We start from the raw sequence: 13,658 nt of genomic DNA on the forward strand, positions 1-13,658 counted from the left end.
AAAATTTGACCTCAAGTTACAGAGTATGTGTTTTTGTACCCAAATTTTCAAAGGCAATTCAATGAATGTACAAATGTATTGGGGTTAAAGAACTGTGCCCTTTGTTGTCGAACCTAGTGACACCAAATTCGATAACAAAGCTTTGTGATTCTATGGCAACCAATACACAATAAATGTCTATACCCGACTGGTGATTCTATTATACTTCCTTGGGTAAGGATATTGAGTAACCCTGGAAACGCTATCAATATTTGGCACTATGGCTGTCATGGTATGCATGAGTTGGTACAAAACATACAGGGTGGGAGAAACGAATATTTGCAGATTTGGCTGCATTATAAGTTCTTGGGTATCGTAATTTTGAACAAAAAAAAACATACTGTAACATATTTTTTGGTCTCTTAGACTAAATATATGTAATACCACATAATCTACTTGAATTATTAATTATTATTATCATCATTTAAAACCAAAGCGCCTTATAATATTATAAAATATAAAATAAATAATAAAATAATGTACAGCAATAAAAGCAAAATATTAAGGGGTACTACACCTTGCCCAATTTTGTTTGCCTATTTTTGCATTTTTCTCAAAAATTATAGCGCATTGGGGACAAGTAAGATATGTATATTATAGGGGCAAGGACTACAACTACTGCACTGGAATTTTTATTTCAGCACAGACAACAGTTGTGGAGTTACAGTCAAAAATGAGGGAAACCAATATTTGATCAATAAATCAATTAACTACTTGCCTTGAGTTGCTGAATTTTCAGTTCAGTAGTTGTAGTCCTTGCCCCTATAATACCTTACTTGTCACCAATGTGCTATAATTTTTGAGAAAATGCAAAAATAGGCACAAAATTGGCCAGGGTGTAGTACCCACTTAAAATAAAAATTATTATAAATTCACTGCCATATTTCAAGAGAGCATTTTTATATTGCATATGATAATTTCTTTGCACTTTTCAAAATTGGGCTATTCCATTTAAAACACCCACTATTTTGGAAAAATCTTCCACAGGGAGAGTATGAATTTGAAATGTAATGAACACATCAGCTCTATTTGAAACTCATCCTACCTCAGTACAAGATTCAGGTTGAATCTTTCTCAGAGGGTGTATGAAATTCAAATGGAGTTACTTAATGTGTTCATTCCATTTGAAATTCATACTCCCCCTGAGGAAGATATTTCATAGCATTTGAAAAAAGGGTAGGGCTATATTTTTACCGCGAGGAATGAGCATTGAAAAATAATGTTGCAATTTTGCAAACCTGGTAAAGTCGCTCCACGACCATAAAGAACAGCAAAAATACCACTGATGAAAAAAACCTTCAAACACGATAAAACCAGATTAGGTCTTCAGTAAACTCTTCACCTAATTAATTTTTGTTCAACATTATCTCGACATTATCTCATCCCCGTAAAAATATTGCAAGCTTCCGAAGGTCGCTGATCTTATGGTTTTGGTAACTCCCTTCACCAGGAACATGTTGATTTTGTGTATAGTTAGTGCGTGCAATGGCGACATTCTCTTGCATAATTGGGGGGGAGTAACGCTAGTAAACATAAGCATGACATAAGCAATAAACCTTGACAGATTCAGCAATATGGTACCCAACATTGCTTTGTCTTATTTTTTGCAACGGAATACAGCATAATTATCTTAGATGTAACGAGAATGAGCAAATACTGACTGCGTGATGTTTTTGATTTTCGGGGAATTCCAGATCATCCAGATGTGTTTTGAGGTAAATGCGACGTGTCGCGGAATTTGGCTCGCAAATAGCGATGCATTGGGGGACTTTTGAGGCAAATGCGACGTGAAATTTAGCTCAAATTTATGTATAGCACTTTTAGCGATGCAATTTGGAAAAGTGCATAGCAGTTGATGGAAATTGCATCGCAAAATGCGATGCGATACCATCAAATTCGACCGCTGATCGTACCGTATTACAACCGCGGGAATAACATGCATGGTAGGGTGCATCTATAGCCCCCCTATTTTTAAAATGTTAACCCTGATTTTTGTCCATAGCATAAATGTGTTCCACTATCAAAATAAATACCTCACACAAAATTTCGTCAAATCGGACCTCGTCCTATGGGGCCACCGCCATCAGAACATTTATGATAAGCTATACCACAATTTCATAAGGCAGCTATTTTGATTCATATACTTTGTGTGCTTTATTATAGCTGCTGTATTCTCAATACTGCTAAGTGCATCAATTTAAAGATATTTTAGACCATTTCCAAAGCATTTGCATATTTTTTTGTAAATGGCAGTTATGTTTGCAGTCTTGATTGCTGTATCAAGTAATAGCTGCCTTACGTAAAAGAGTTTTACAATCCTAAAATGCTATTTTCAGCACTCGCTATTACATTCATTAAGAAGTTCAGTGCTTCTTGAGGAGTCTGGTTTTAATCATTAGTGTTAGATTTGCACTTTCCAAGATTTGGTTCATTCTTGTGGCTTAGTTCAAGAACTTGTAGTGTATTTTGGTAGTGCTTTTCCATTCTTGCTGCATCCAAAGAAGTCCGCGCTAAGCTGTGCACTGCGTTCTGCACAGTGCACAGTCGTTGATAACATATTGATGGCTCCAATGTTGGCAAAGGATTCTTGATATGCTGAAGAATTTGACCATGTATCAACATCTTCAGTGAGAAAGTCAGTGTTTATTTACAGGATGTGGATAGTAAACCATGAGTCTTCATTGACCAAGTCTCAAGAGATGTTGCAGCGGTGATGTTGGTTGGAAACTCAGGCTTTCCAAAGGATAATCCAATCCGCTTCTTAGGTGCTAAGATGTCTACTGCAGGTTTAACTGCAAGGAGTTTATCAGCGAGTACACATCGCTCATCTGTGGGCACTATATCACTAAACAGTGCAAGGGGCACCATCTCTCAAGTACCATACTGACATTCTGTCAAGTACCATAGGTGACGCTTCAAAGCTTTAATTGCACTTGAAGAAATGACTGGATTCACAGCCTCATACCCCGGGCCGCATACATGAGCAACTTGTGAAACAGATTGAGGTCATGCCATGGGCATCAGCAGCGGAAGTGCAGGTCAATCACCACGAACTGTAGATCAGCAGAGTGGCGAAGATAACAAATTCTCTCACTTTGGGCACTTGATGGGCGGCTGTTATGGTACCTTGTGGCAGCTGTGAAATCTGGGCTTCAAGCAAACAGATCTTTACTGAGTAAAGTAGCTTTGCCATCCACCTGGCTTTGTGGAGAGCTCCAGGTTGCTTGAATTTAGCTGACAATTACTGCATCATCGCTTCCTAAGGTGTGGAATCCTTGATCAAGATCTTATTGGAAGGACTGATAAAAAGAAGTCCAATGATTTACACAACATGCAGTATTACTTTGCTCTGATTGTTATTTATATGTTTATTGTTGACCTTTGACCTTGTTTGGTTGACCTTTGACCTTTGTTGACATTGAACTCTGTTGACCTTTGACCCTCATCTGAATATCCAAGAAACAAATCCCACAGCAGAGTATTAAAGTTAAAGTTTGATATGGCCCTCTTCTTTCCATTTACACATTACATGCATTTATAGGATATTAGTGTGTTTTAGAGTGCAAAGTTCACTTTACTACATCGTTTCAATGGACAAGCCCATTTTCGGACTTTAAGCCTGTGGTGGCCCCATAAGACAAACTCCAAATTCAACAAAATTTGGTAGGGATTAGTTTTGGGACAAGTGGAACATGTTAAGGCTATGGACAAAAATAATGCAAACTATGGGGGCTATAGATGCACCCTAATGCATGGGCGCTAGTAGTCAATTCCAATTTTCTATGCTTTACCTCACTTGTTCGGCTCAAAATTAAAAGGGGGCATACATTGTATCTGACAGTAATTAAAGCTAACATTTTATGGAAAATAAATACTAATCTATTTTTACAGAAATGTTATAATATGGCTTTAAGCGATGAGTTCTTTCCAACGAGACAGATTTGACCTAGAAAAAGTTGACGCCATGAAATGACTATGCCTGCTTTACGAGAAGGGACTATAATCATTCTCAATGCACAGAATGTATACTGTTGTTGTTCACAGAAAAAAAACTCTGAATAAAGTATTTATACAGATTTAAACATATGTTTAAAAAGAAGCGGCTGATTTTATCCGCAGGGCTGCCGTTCTGATCATGGAATTCCACTGCGTTTCCCGGTATGATTGATCGTGAATTTCAGATGGACGCACTGGATGCAAGTTTTTTCAACCTTGTCAGCAAACTTGCGTCACACATGACGCACATTTTAAAATCCTTAACGGGAACCCTGGTGTGCGCATGTGCTATTTAATCTTGTTGGTTGCTTGATGCAGTAGACGATGAGATGTAGTTTGTCACGGCTGACTTGAAAAGTAGTGTGTCGTTGATATTGACGATGTGTTCGGGGAGTGAGTTCCAGTCATTTATGGTGTGTGGAAAATATGATTGAAGATACATGTAGTAGTCACTTCTGCCGGTTGGTTTGATGTGACTGTGTGTATGATTAAAACGGCTTGACTGATGAACAGTGTGATGAGGCTGGTTGTAGGATAGAGAACATGTCATGAACATGTACTGAAAACATGAACATGTGAAGAAGAAAAGAAGTGTCATGAGTGTGAAGAAAACTGTGTAAGAACATGAAGAATGGCATGAAATGATGAATTTGTGGCATGAATCATGCATGCATCATTTGCATGGTCATGATTAGTCATAAACTGTAAACGCCATTTTCCGAGGCGCGGAAAGACACCAAATTGGTGTCGTATGACCTATGACCCTGATAAACAACACAAATTACTCCATGTGGAAGTTGTTGACATTGTTTGTGAGTTTTGTTGAGGAAATTCCTATATTTTGTAACAACATGTAACACACCAAAACATAAAGATTGACTATCTAATGACTTCATAGTCTATACTACATTGTACAATGATTCTAAATTTACCATTATCTGCGGAATCCTTTCTGTTCAAACACGAATTTGTAGTTTCATATTTTTGCTGTGATCGCAGTGTTCGGCGAAGCTGCCAAATAATTCAACACTGATGGTCATGTGATGACATCGTTCAATCCGGGTCTCTGTGGACTCTACCACTTCTTTTAGGTATGATAACAACTTGGAAATGAATGAGGTAATGGGATCGCCCAGGGATCGCGCTACGCGGTCTGGGTGATTTGTCAATCAAGTCAATTACCTCCCCTATAGCCGAGTGGAATTAGTAATATCATGAATATGCTAATCCTGACTTCCCATATCATGAATATGCTAATCCTGACTGCCCCCTCCTTCCCATATTGCTTTTCAACCCACAATAGATCGTGCAGCTGAGCGACTACTTGAAGACTTGTAGCAGAGCTCATTCGGTTGTTTACGTTCTGTTTTGACCTCGAATCGAGCAAATTTCTCGGCCGATTTCGGTAAAATAAAGGTTAAATACTTGGCGAAAATTGCATTTTATGTGAAGCTGAACACATGAACATGTAGAGGAGAGTCTTTATTTTTGTTGTTGGCTGGAGGCCCCATGTCGAGAAGTTATAGAAATGGTAGTATTTTGGCCGATTTGAAAAGGGACAAACCACAGAAAACTACAAATTTGACTTCTGAATCGGATTTGTTGTCAACGGAGGTCAACTGCTTGTGACGTCACTCCGGGGTCACCTATAGCTGGGGATTAGTGGGGCAGAGGTTATCTATTGACTCCTTTCATGACCACTGTACTGTAGCATAGACATAGTAGGTATGCTAGGTAAGGCTTGGCATTTTCGGCGGGTAAACGGGTACCCGCCGAGATTACGCTACCGGTAGGAAATACCCTTCCCGGTACCAAATAAAAAATAAAAAAATAATTTTTTTTTTTTTTTTTAAGTTTTTATTTTTTCGGTTTTGTAGTGTCCCTGGACCTAGACCTAAATGCTAGGATCATTCATGGTTGACCTAAAATAAAAAATTTTAAAAAAAAGTTTCAAGATATTTTGTATTTTTAATATGAAAATTGATAATTTGTATTCATGTCATAGTCTATTAATGATTTCAAAATGCATTCAAATTCAATGCATTTTGAAATCATTAAGGGGGTACTACACCCATTGATTTTTTTTTGCTTTTTTTTGCATTTTGTGAAGAAATTACAAAAAAAATTGGACAAAGTGGTATGCAAAAACAGAAGTCCAGGCCATATGCAAAGAAGACACCCATCTGAACATCACAATTGACAATACCTTGCTTCTGCAGGTAGAGGAGTTCACATATCTGGGAGGAAAGATCACCCAAAAAGGATCCTGCTCAGAAGATATTAAACTTCGAATAGGCAAAGCCCTAGGAGCTGTGCAGAGACTACAGAGTATCTGGAGTGCTAAGGACATCCAAACCAACACCAAAATTGAGCTTTATAAGGTCCTTGTTTTGTCAATATTGCTTTACGGAGCAGAAACCTGGACATTGAAGAGAGAGGATGAGAATCGGCTGCTCACTTTCGAGATGATGTGCCTTAGGAAGATAATGGGAGTAACACAGAGAGACAGGATCCGAAACACCATCATCCGCAAAACCCTGGGTGTTGAATTTTCCATCTTGGACAGAATAACCCGGAAGAGACTGCATTATTTTGGCCACGTCCAGAGAATGCCTCCCTCACGCCTTCCAAAGATGGCCTTTGAATGTCACATCCAGGGAGTCAGACCTAGAGGAAGACCGCTAAAGAGGTGGAGAGACTGCCTGCTAGCTGACTGCAAAAGAACCGACCTAAACTCCATAGTAAATGCCAGCCGTACAGCAGATGACAGAACAGTTTGGCGAGACATTGTGATGCGGATGCCACCACTCAACCCCCAGTTGGAGTGAACGGCATAGGTCAAGGTAGGTCAAGGTATGCAAAATGAAGGGGCAAATCTTCTCGTTTTATTGGTGGCATCGGTATCAATGTAGCTTACATGCTTTTGAAGATAGAAGCCAAAAGGAGGTACATCACTGATGATTTAAATTCACTTCATTTTGGAAAGCTTACTATCAACAGATTTCGTTAAAATTTTGGATATGTGTTGCTAACACATTAGGGAAATAATGTTGATATGTAAAATGTGAATAAGTGGTCCCTGATTTCTTTTATGACTTCATGAACTTGGTGCTCCACAACTATCAAAAAACGAACCGGTTAAAATGCTTCTATTTTCAATGTCGAGCTATATTTTGTATTTTGAACTTGCAACACTATGTCACTGAAACTTAATTAAGCCATAGGTAACAGGTTACCACAACCACACTACAGCAATGTTCAAAAAGATTGTATTTTTTGTCACCTATACCACCATATTAGGTAGTTGTCCGTAAGCTTCATTTTTGTGATTTTGGTAACTATTTTATATTTATTTGCCCAATCCAACTCAACTAGGCAATCTAAATTGTACTCACCATATACATCCCAAGGGATTTTAGTATATCCACCTCACACATTGCCATTATATATCCAGTAACAGACAAAATATCAAAATTGATGCCTCATTATGACATGTATGATATCACTGACTATCACATGTATTCAGAATTGATGCCTGAATTTGACCTGAATAATTGACCTATAACCTGACCTTTGATGACCTTATAGCCTTTTTTAATCTCTTTTCCTAACAACATATTATAGAAGATACACACATGGTGTAGTATAAATTGTCTATGTGGAAGAGATTATTTAGGCTTATTTAATTTATTCAGTGTTATAATCAGTGAGTATATTTCTATAGATAGTATAACAAAGGATTTAATGTATTCTATTCATGTATTCTACTTGGACATGTTCAATAGAATAAATTATGGTTTGTTATGAAACACACATCTCAGTTACCAGGATACAGTAAACAAAAAAATATATAGGGCTAAAATGATTTTCTAAAATGGTTTAAAACTACTTTGTATGTAGAGATATTTCATAAGTTCAGGACATGAGAATGATGAGATGATGAACATATTTATATACTTTATAAATTTGCAACAAAAAAAAGAAGATGAGTCCTGATGAAAATAAGGGTATTAAATCGCCTTAATAAATAATAGACTATGACATGAATACAAATTATCAATTTTCATATTAAAAATACAAAATATCTTGAAATTTTTTTTTAAATTTTTTTTTTTAGGTCAACCATGAATGATCCTGGCATTTCGGTCTAGGTCAAGAGACACTACAAAACCAAAAAAATAAAAAACTTTTAAAAAAATTTGGTACCGATTACCCGCCTCGAAAAATGAGGCGGTACCGGTACAAAATTACCCAAAATGCCAGGCCTAATGCTAGGTGAATTCAAATTTGCCATCAAACTGCATCATTTTACATATCAAATTAAAGCCCTTTGAGTAAAGAAAGCCAAAACTGAAAACATTTTTGTCATAGCACTTTCCGTAACAAAGTTACATCTTGACTCTTGTCAAAGATTGACTTTCATCAAAAAGATTCTGCTAGCAAAATTCCCCAAAACGGCATTTAGGGGTGTTTCTAGATCTTAGTCTCATGGCGATAGCAGCTTTTTTAATGGAACTGCTATCAAAATCCTCTAAAATTCCATGTGCGACTTGAAATATCACCATAAAAAATCATATATTTGGGTCAAGTGAAGTATAGAAAACATATTTATGTAGGTTTCCTTCACCGACATATTCTTGAAAAAAATTCAAATTTCTATGTAAATATGCATTGTGTTTGGACCCCGGTCTCGGCGAATTTCGCAGACTATACTTTGATCAGCTCGTAATCGGCGGGACTTATAAAATCGCGGATTAATATCAATATAATTTATTTCGAGAATTGTCTTGTGACATCTCCCAATAGCATTCATAAATTATGAGAGCGCACCACCAATGATTGCGCCATTGGATAACACAGGAAAATACGCACGTTTGGATGGCGTTTTGTCACTGCAAAAACGTAATATAGATCAAAAGTTTGGTATCAAATTAAAGCTTATCACGTGTAGAATATTATTCTTTTAACAGAATATATTGGTGACCATCTACTTTTTTTTGCTATTTGGCATAAAGAAAAAAGGTGCAAATTTAACCCTAAAATATCACTCAATTTTTGAAACCGGACGTTGTTCAAATTGCGCCAAAACTTCACCTCTGAAATAAAATATTGGGATTTTTCTCATATTCTTTCATGCAGACACTTGTCGGAAGCAAATGAGCTGAAAACGAGCGAATTTTGACAATATCTATAGAAAATAAAGCCGCAACAAGCTGAAATAAGCGGTGGACTATTTTAACCGAATTTCACTGGTACATAAATCGTGGCGTGATTTGGTGGTGCGCCCTCTTATAAACGTCATTAGTTATCAAAATCCAATTTTTTACATTTTGAAGTAAACTAGAGACAGTTTCTAGTCATTTCCCAAGATTTCATCCCTCTCATGCGACATTCCGCTCGGAAGAAATGATGCTCTAAAATCAGCTCCGAATCACCAAAAGACCCAATTTTCAACGTGTTTATCAACATGCAGAAGTTTGCAGAGGTTGGACATAAAATTGAATGTTTTATGCAAAAAGATAGTCTTTAATTTTAATTTTTTTTTTTTTTTAAAGTACTTTATGTATGTACAAATATTTTGAATACCTTAAACATAGGCCTATTTACAAAATTGAGTCAAATTACCCCCCTCTCGTTCTCTATCTTCAAACTAGGCCTACTTTTATTTTGGCATTTTAAGCAAAAATACAAGTTTTATACGTTATTCTGATTTGGTATAAATCTATAGCAAAAGCGCTCATATAAGTAGATTTTTGATGCTTTTCTTAACGTCAGAGACTTGTATTTTTGGATAAATAAAAAAAAAATTATTGCTAAAACTAATAACAAACTTTATTTCAAGCATTTGCGAATGAAATAAAATGATTTATTAAGATTTCCGCCTTATTCTATGTTTTTTTTTGTAAAAATGCGCGTACATAGCAACACACTTTAAAAGCCGCTTATAAGAGAGCGCACCACCAATGATTGCGCCATTGGATAACACAGGAAAATACGCGACGTTTGGATGGCGCTTTTGTCACTGCAAAACGTAATATAGATCAAAAGTTTGGTATCAAATTAAAGCTTATCACGTGTAGAATATTATTCTTTTAACAGAATATATTGGTGACCATCTACTTTTTTTGCTATTTGGCCGCAAAGAAAAAAGGTGCAAATTTAACCCTAAAATATCACTCAATTTTTGAAACCGGACGTTGTTCAAATTCGCGCCAAAACTTCACCTCTGAAATAAAATATTGGGATTTTTTCTCATATTCTTTCATGCAGACACTTGTCGGAAGCAAATGAGCTGAAAACGAGCGAATTTTGACAATATCTATAGAAAATAAAGCCGCAACAAGCTGAAATAAGCGGTGGACTATTTTAACCGAATTTCACTGGTACATAAATCGTGGAGTGATTTGGTGGTGCGCCCTCTTATAAACGTCATTAGTTATCAAAATCCAATTTTTTACATTTTGAAGTAAACTAGAGACAGTTTCTAGTCATTTCCCAAGATTTCATCCTCTGCGACATTCCGTTCGGAAGAAATGATGCTCTAAAATCAGCTCCGAATCACCAAAAGACCCAATTTTCAACGTGTTTATCAACATGCAGAAGTTTGCAGAGGTTGGACATAAAATTGAATGTTTTATGCAAAAAGATAGTCTTTAATTTTAATTTTTTAATTGTGAAAAGTACTTTATGTATGTACAAATATTTTGAATACCTTAAACATAGGCCTATTTACAAAATTGAGTCAAATTACCCCCCCCCCCTCTCGTTCTCTATCTTCAAACTAGGCCTACTTTTATTTTGGCATTTTAAGCAAAAATACAAGTTTTATACGTTATTCTGATTTGGTATAAATCTATAGCAAAAGCGCTCATATAAGTAGATTTTGATGCTTTTCTTAACGTCAGAGACTTGTATTTTGGATAAATAAAAAAAATTATTGCTAAAACTAATAACAAACTTTATTTCAAGCATTTGCGAATGAAATAAAATGATTTATTAAGATTTCCGCTTTTATTCTATGTCTTTTTCGTAAAAATGCGCGTACATAGCAACACACTTTAAAAGCCGCTTATAAGAGAGCGCACCACCAATGATAGAGCCATTGGATAACACAGGAAAATACGACGTTTGGATGGCGTTTTGTCACTGCAAAACGTAATATAGATCAAAAGTTTGGTATCAAATTAAAGCTTATCACGTGTAGAATATTATTCTTTTAACAGAATATATTGGTGACCATCTACTTTTTTTGCTATTTGGCCGCAAAGAAAAAAGGTGCAAATTTAACCCTAAAATATCACTCAATTTTTGAAACCGGACGTTGTTCAAATTCGCGCCAAAACTTCACCTCTGAAATAAAATATTGGGATTTTTTCTCATATTCTTTCATGCAGACACTTGTCGGAAGCAAATGAGCTGAAAACGAGCGAATTTTGACAATATCTATAGAAAATAAAGCCGCAACAAGCTGAAATAAGCGGTGGACTATTTTAACCGAAATTCACTGGTACATAAATCGTGGAGTGATTTGGTGGTGCGCCCTCTTATAAACTTCATTAGTTATCAAAATCCAATTTTTACATTTTGAAGTAAACTAGAGACAGTTTCTAGTCATTTCCCAAGATTTCATCCTCTGCGACATTCCGCTCGGAAGAAATGATGCTCTAAAATCAGCTCGAATCACCAAAAGACCCAATTTTCAACGTGTTTATCAACATGCAGAAGTTTGCAGAGGTTGGACATAAAATTGAATGTTTTATGCAAAAAGATAGTCTTTAATTTTAATTTTTTTAATTGTGAAAAGTACTTTATGTATGTACAAATATTTTGAATACCTTAAACATAGGCCTATTTACAAAATTGAGTCAAATTACCCCCCCCCCCTCTCGTTCTGTATCTTCAAACTAGGCCTACTTTTATTTTGGCATTTTAAGCAAAAATACAAGTTTTATACGTTATTCTGATTTGGTATAAATCTATAGCAAAAGCGCTCATATAAGTAGATTTTTGATGCTTTTCTTAACGTCAGAGACTTGTATTTTTGGATAAATAAAAAAAAATTATTGCTAAAACTAATAACAAACTTTATTTCAAGCATTTGCGAATGAAATAAAATGATTTATTAAGATTTCCGCCCTTATTCTATGTTTTTTTTTTAAAAATGCGCGTACATAGCAACACACTTTAAAAGCCGCTTATAAGAGAGCGCACCACCAATGATTGCGCCATTGGATAACACAGGAAAATACGCGACGTTTGGATGGCGTTTTGTCACTGCAAAAACGTAATATAGATCAAAAGTTTGGTATCAAATTAAAGCTTATCACGTGTAGAATATTATTCTTTTAACAGAATATATTGGTGACCATCTACTTTTTTTGCTATTTGGCCGCAAAGAAAAAAGGTGCAAATTTAACCCTAAAATATCACTCAATTTTTGAAACCGGACGTTGTTCAAATTCGAGCCAAAACTTCACCTCTGAAATAAAATATTGGGATTTTTTCTCATATTCTTTCATGCAGACACTTGTCGGAAGCAAATGAGCTGAAAACGAGCGAATTTTGACAATATCTATAGAAAATAAAGCCGCAACAAGCTGAAATAAGCGGTGGACTATTTTAACCGAATTTCACTGGTACATAAATCGTGGAGTGATTTGGTGGTGCGCCCTCTTATTAATGCAACCTAATACATTGTCTTCTTTCTTTAAGAAACACAATATATACCAGTCAGGTCAACTCTAACACTCTTAACTTGGGTCTACTTTTCGGCGTAGTGGTAAAAGCCTAAAAATTCCCGCCGATTACGAGCTGATCAAAGTATTCTGTCGGTCCGTGTCACGTCACTTCCGGTTGATGATGTTCGAGTGAAAACAAGTCCCTGATTCGATTTTTGTTGATGATTTCTGACATTGGTGTTATGTAAACTTAAAATTAAATTCCATGGTCGAGTGTCGCTTTTTCCGAAATTGAAGGTCACTCCAGCAACATCGCTATGTAGCCTCCTTCACAGACGGTTTCTGTTGTTCATAACAAATCGTGAGCCACATGCAGATTGGGCCCGAGACTAGAGATAGCCCGGATGTCCGACCGACAGAATAGCAAATGTGTTAACTAAGGTTTGCCTGGGGATACCTAGTCACATACCGGTAGTCAAGTCTGCCAACACTCGGCACAAATTGAAAAACCATGCATGTCAACTCTCGACAAAAGAATGCATGCATGGCAGGTCATACAACACCAATTTGGTGTTTGTTATGACACCAATATAATTTGGTGTTTGTTATGCTCCTCGAAATTAGTACCTTACAGTCTATGTCTGGTGGTGAATAAATGGTAATTGGTAACTGGTAGTGGTAAGCTTACAGAATTTTTGGATTTTTGCCTTTCAATTTTACATACCATTGCTTTCGTCTCTGTCGTCTCTCATTTTCATTTTTCAAAAATCAGGAGACCATTACAGGAATTTACAGCCAAATCCGTCTGGGAATCCGTCGCATCATACATGCATATTTAAAACTTTCATGACTTTCACAGTTCTGTTTCCCGTACTTTTTCGATTCCTTTCGCTTCAGGCTGTCATGCAAAACTGATGACGTCAGATGTCAACATGAACCATTCTG

General features: G+C 36.3%; 1 protein-coding gene across 1 annotated transcript in view; it reads right to left on the reverse strand.

Moving 5' to 3' along the window:
- LOC140145217 (uncharacterized) overlaps positions 1–13,610 on the reverse strand; it is a 32,477-nt gene extending 18,867 nt beyond the window's left edge. Inside the window, exon 1 of the mRNA XM_072166989.1 lies at positions 13,438–13,610. Within this exon, the coding sequence (XP_072023090.1) occupies positions 13,438–13,471 (34 nt within the window). The 5' untranslated portion in view covers positions 13,472–13,610. The remainder of the gene's footprint in view (positions 1–13,437) is intronic.
- Between the last annotated feature and the right edge of the window lie 48 nt (positions 13,611–13,658).

This window comes from Amphiura filiformis, unplaced genomic scaffold, assembly GCF_039555335.1.
Source record: "Amphiura filiformis unplaced genomic scaffold, Afil_fr2py scaffold_174, whole genome shotgun sequence".
Taxonomy (NCBI): Eukaryota; Metazoa; Echinodermata; class Ophiuroidea; order Amphilepidida; family Amphiuridae; genus Amphiura; species Amphiura filiformis.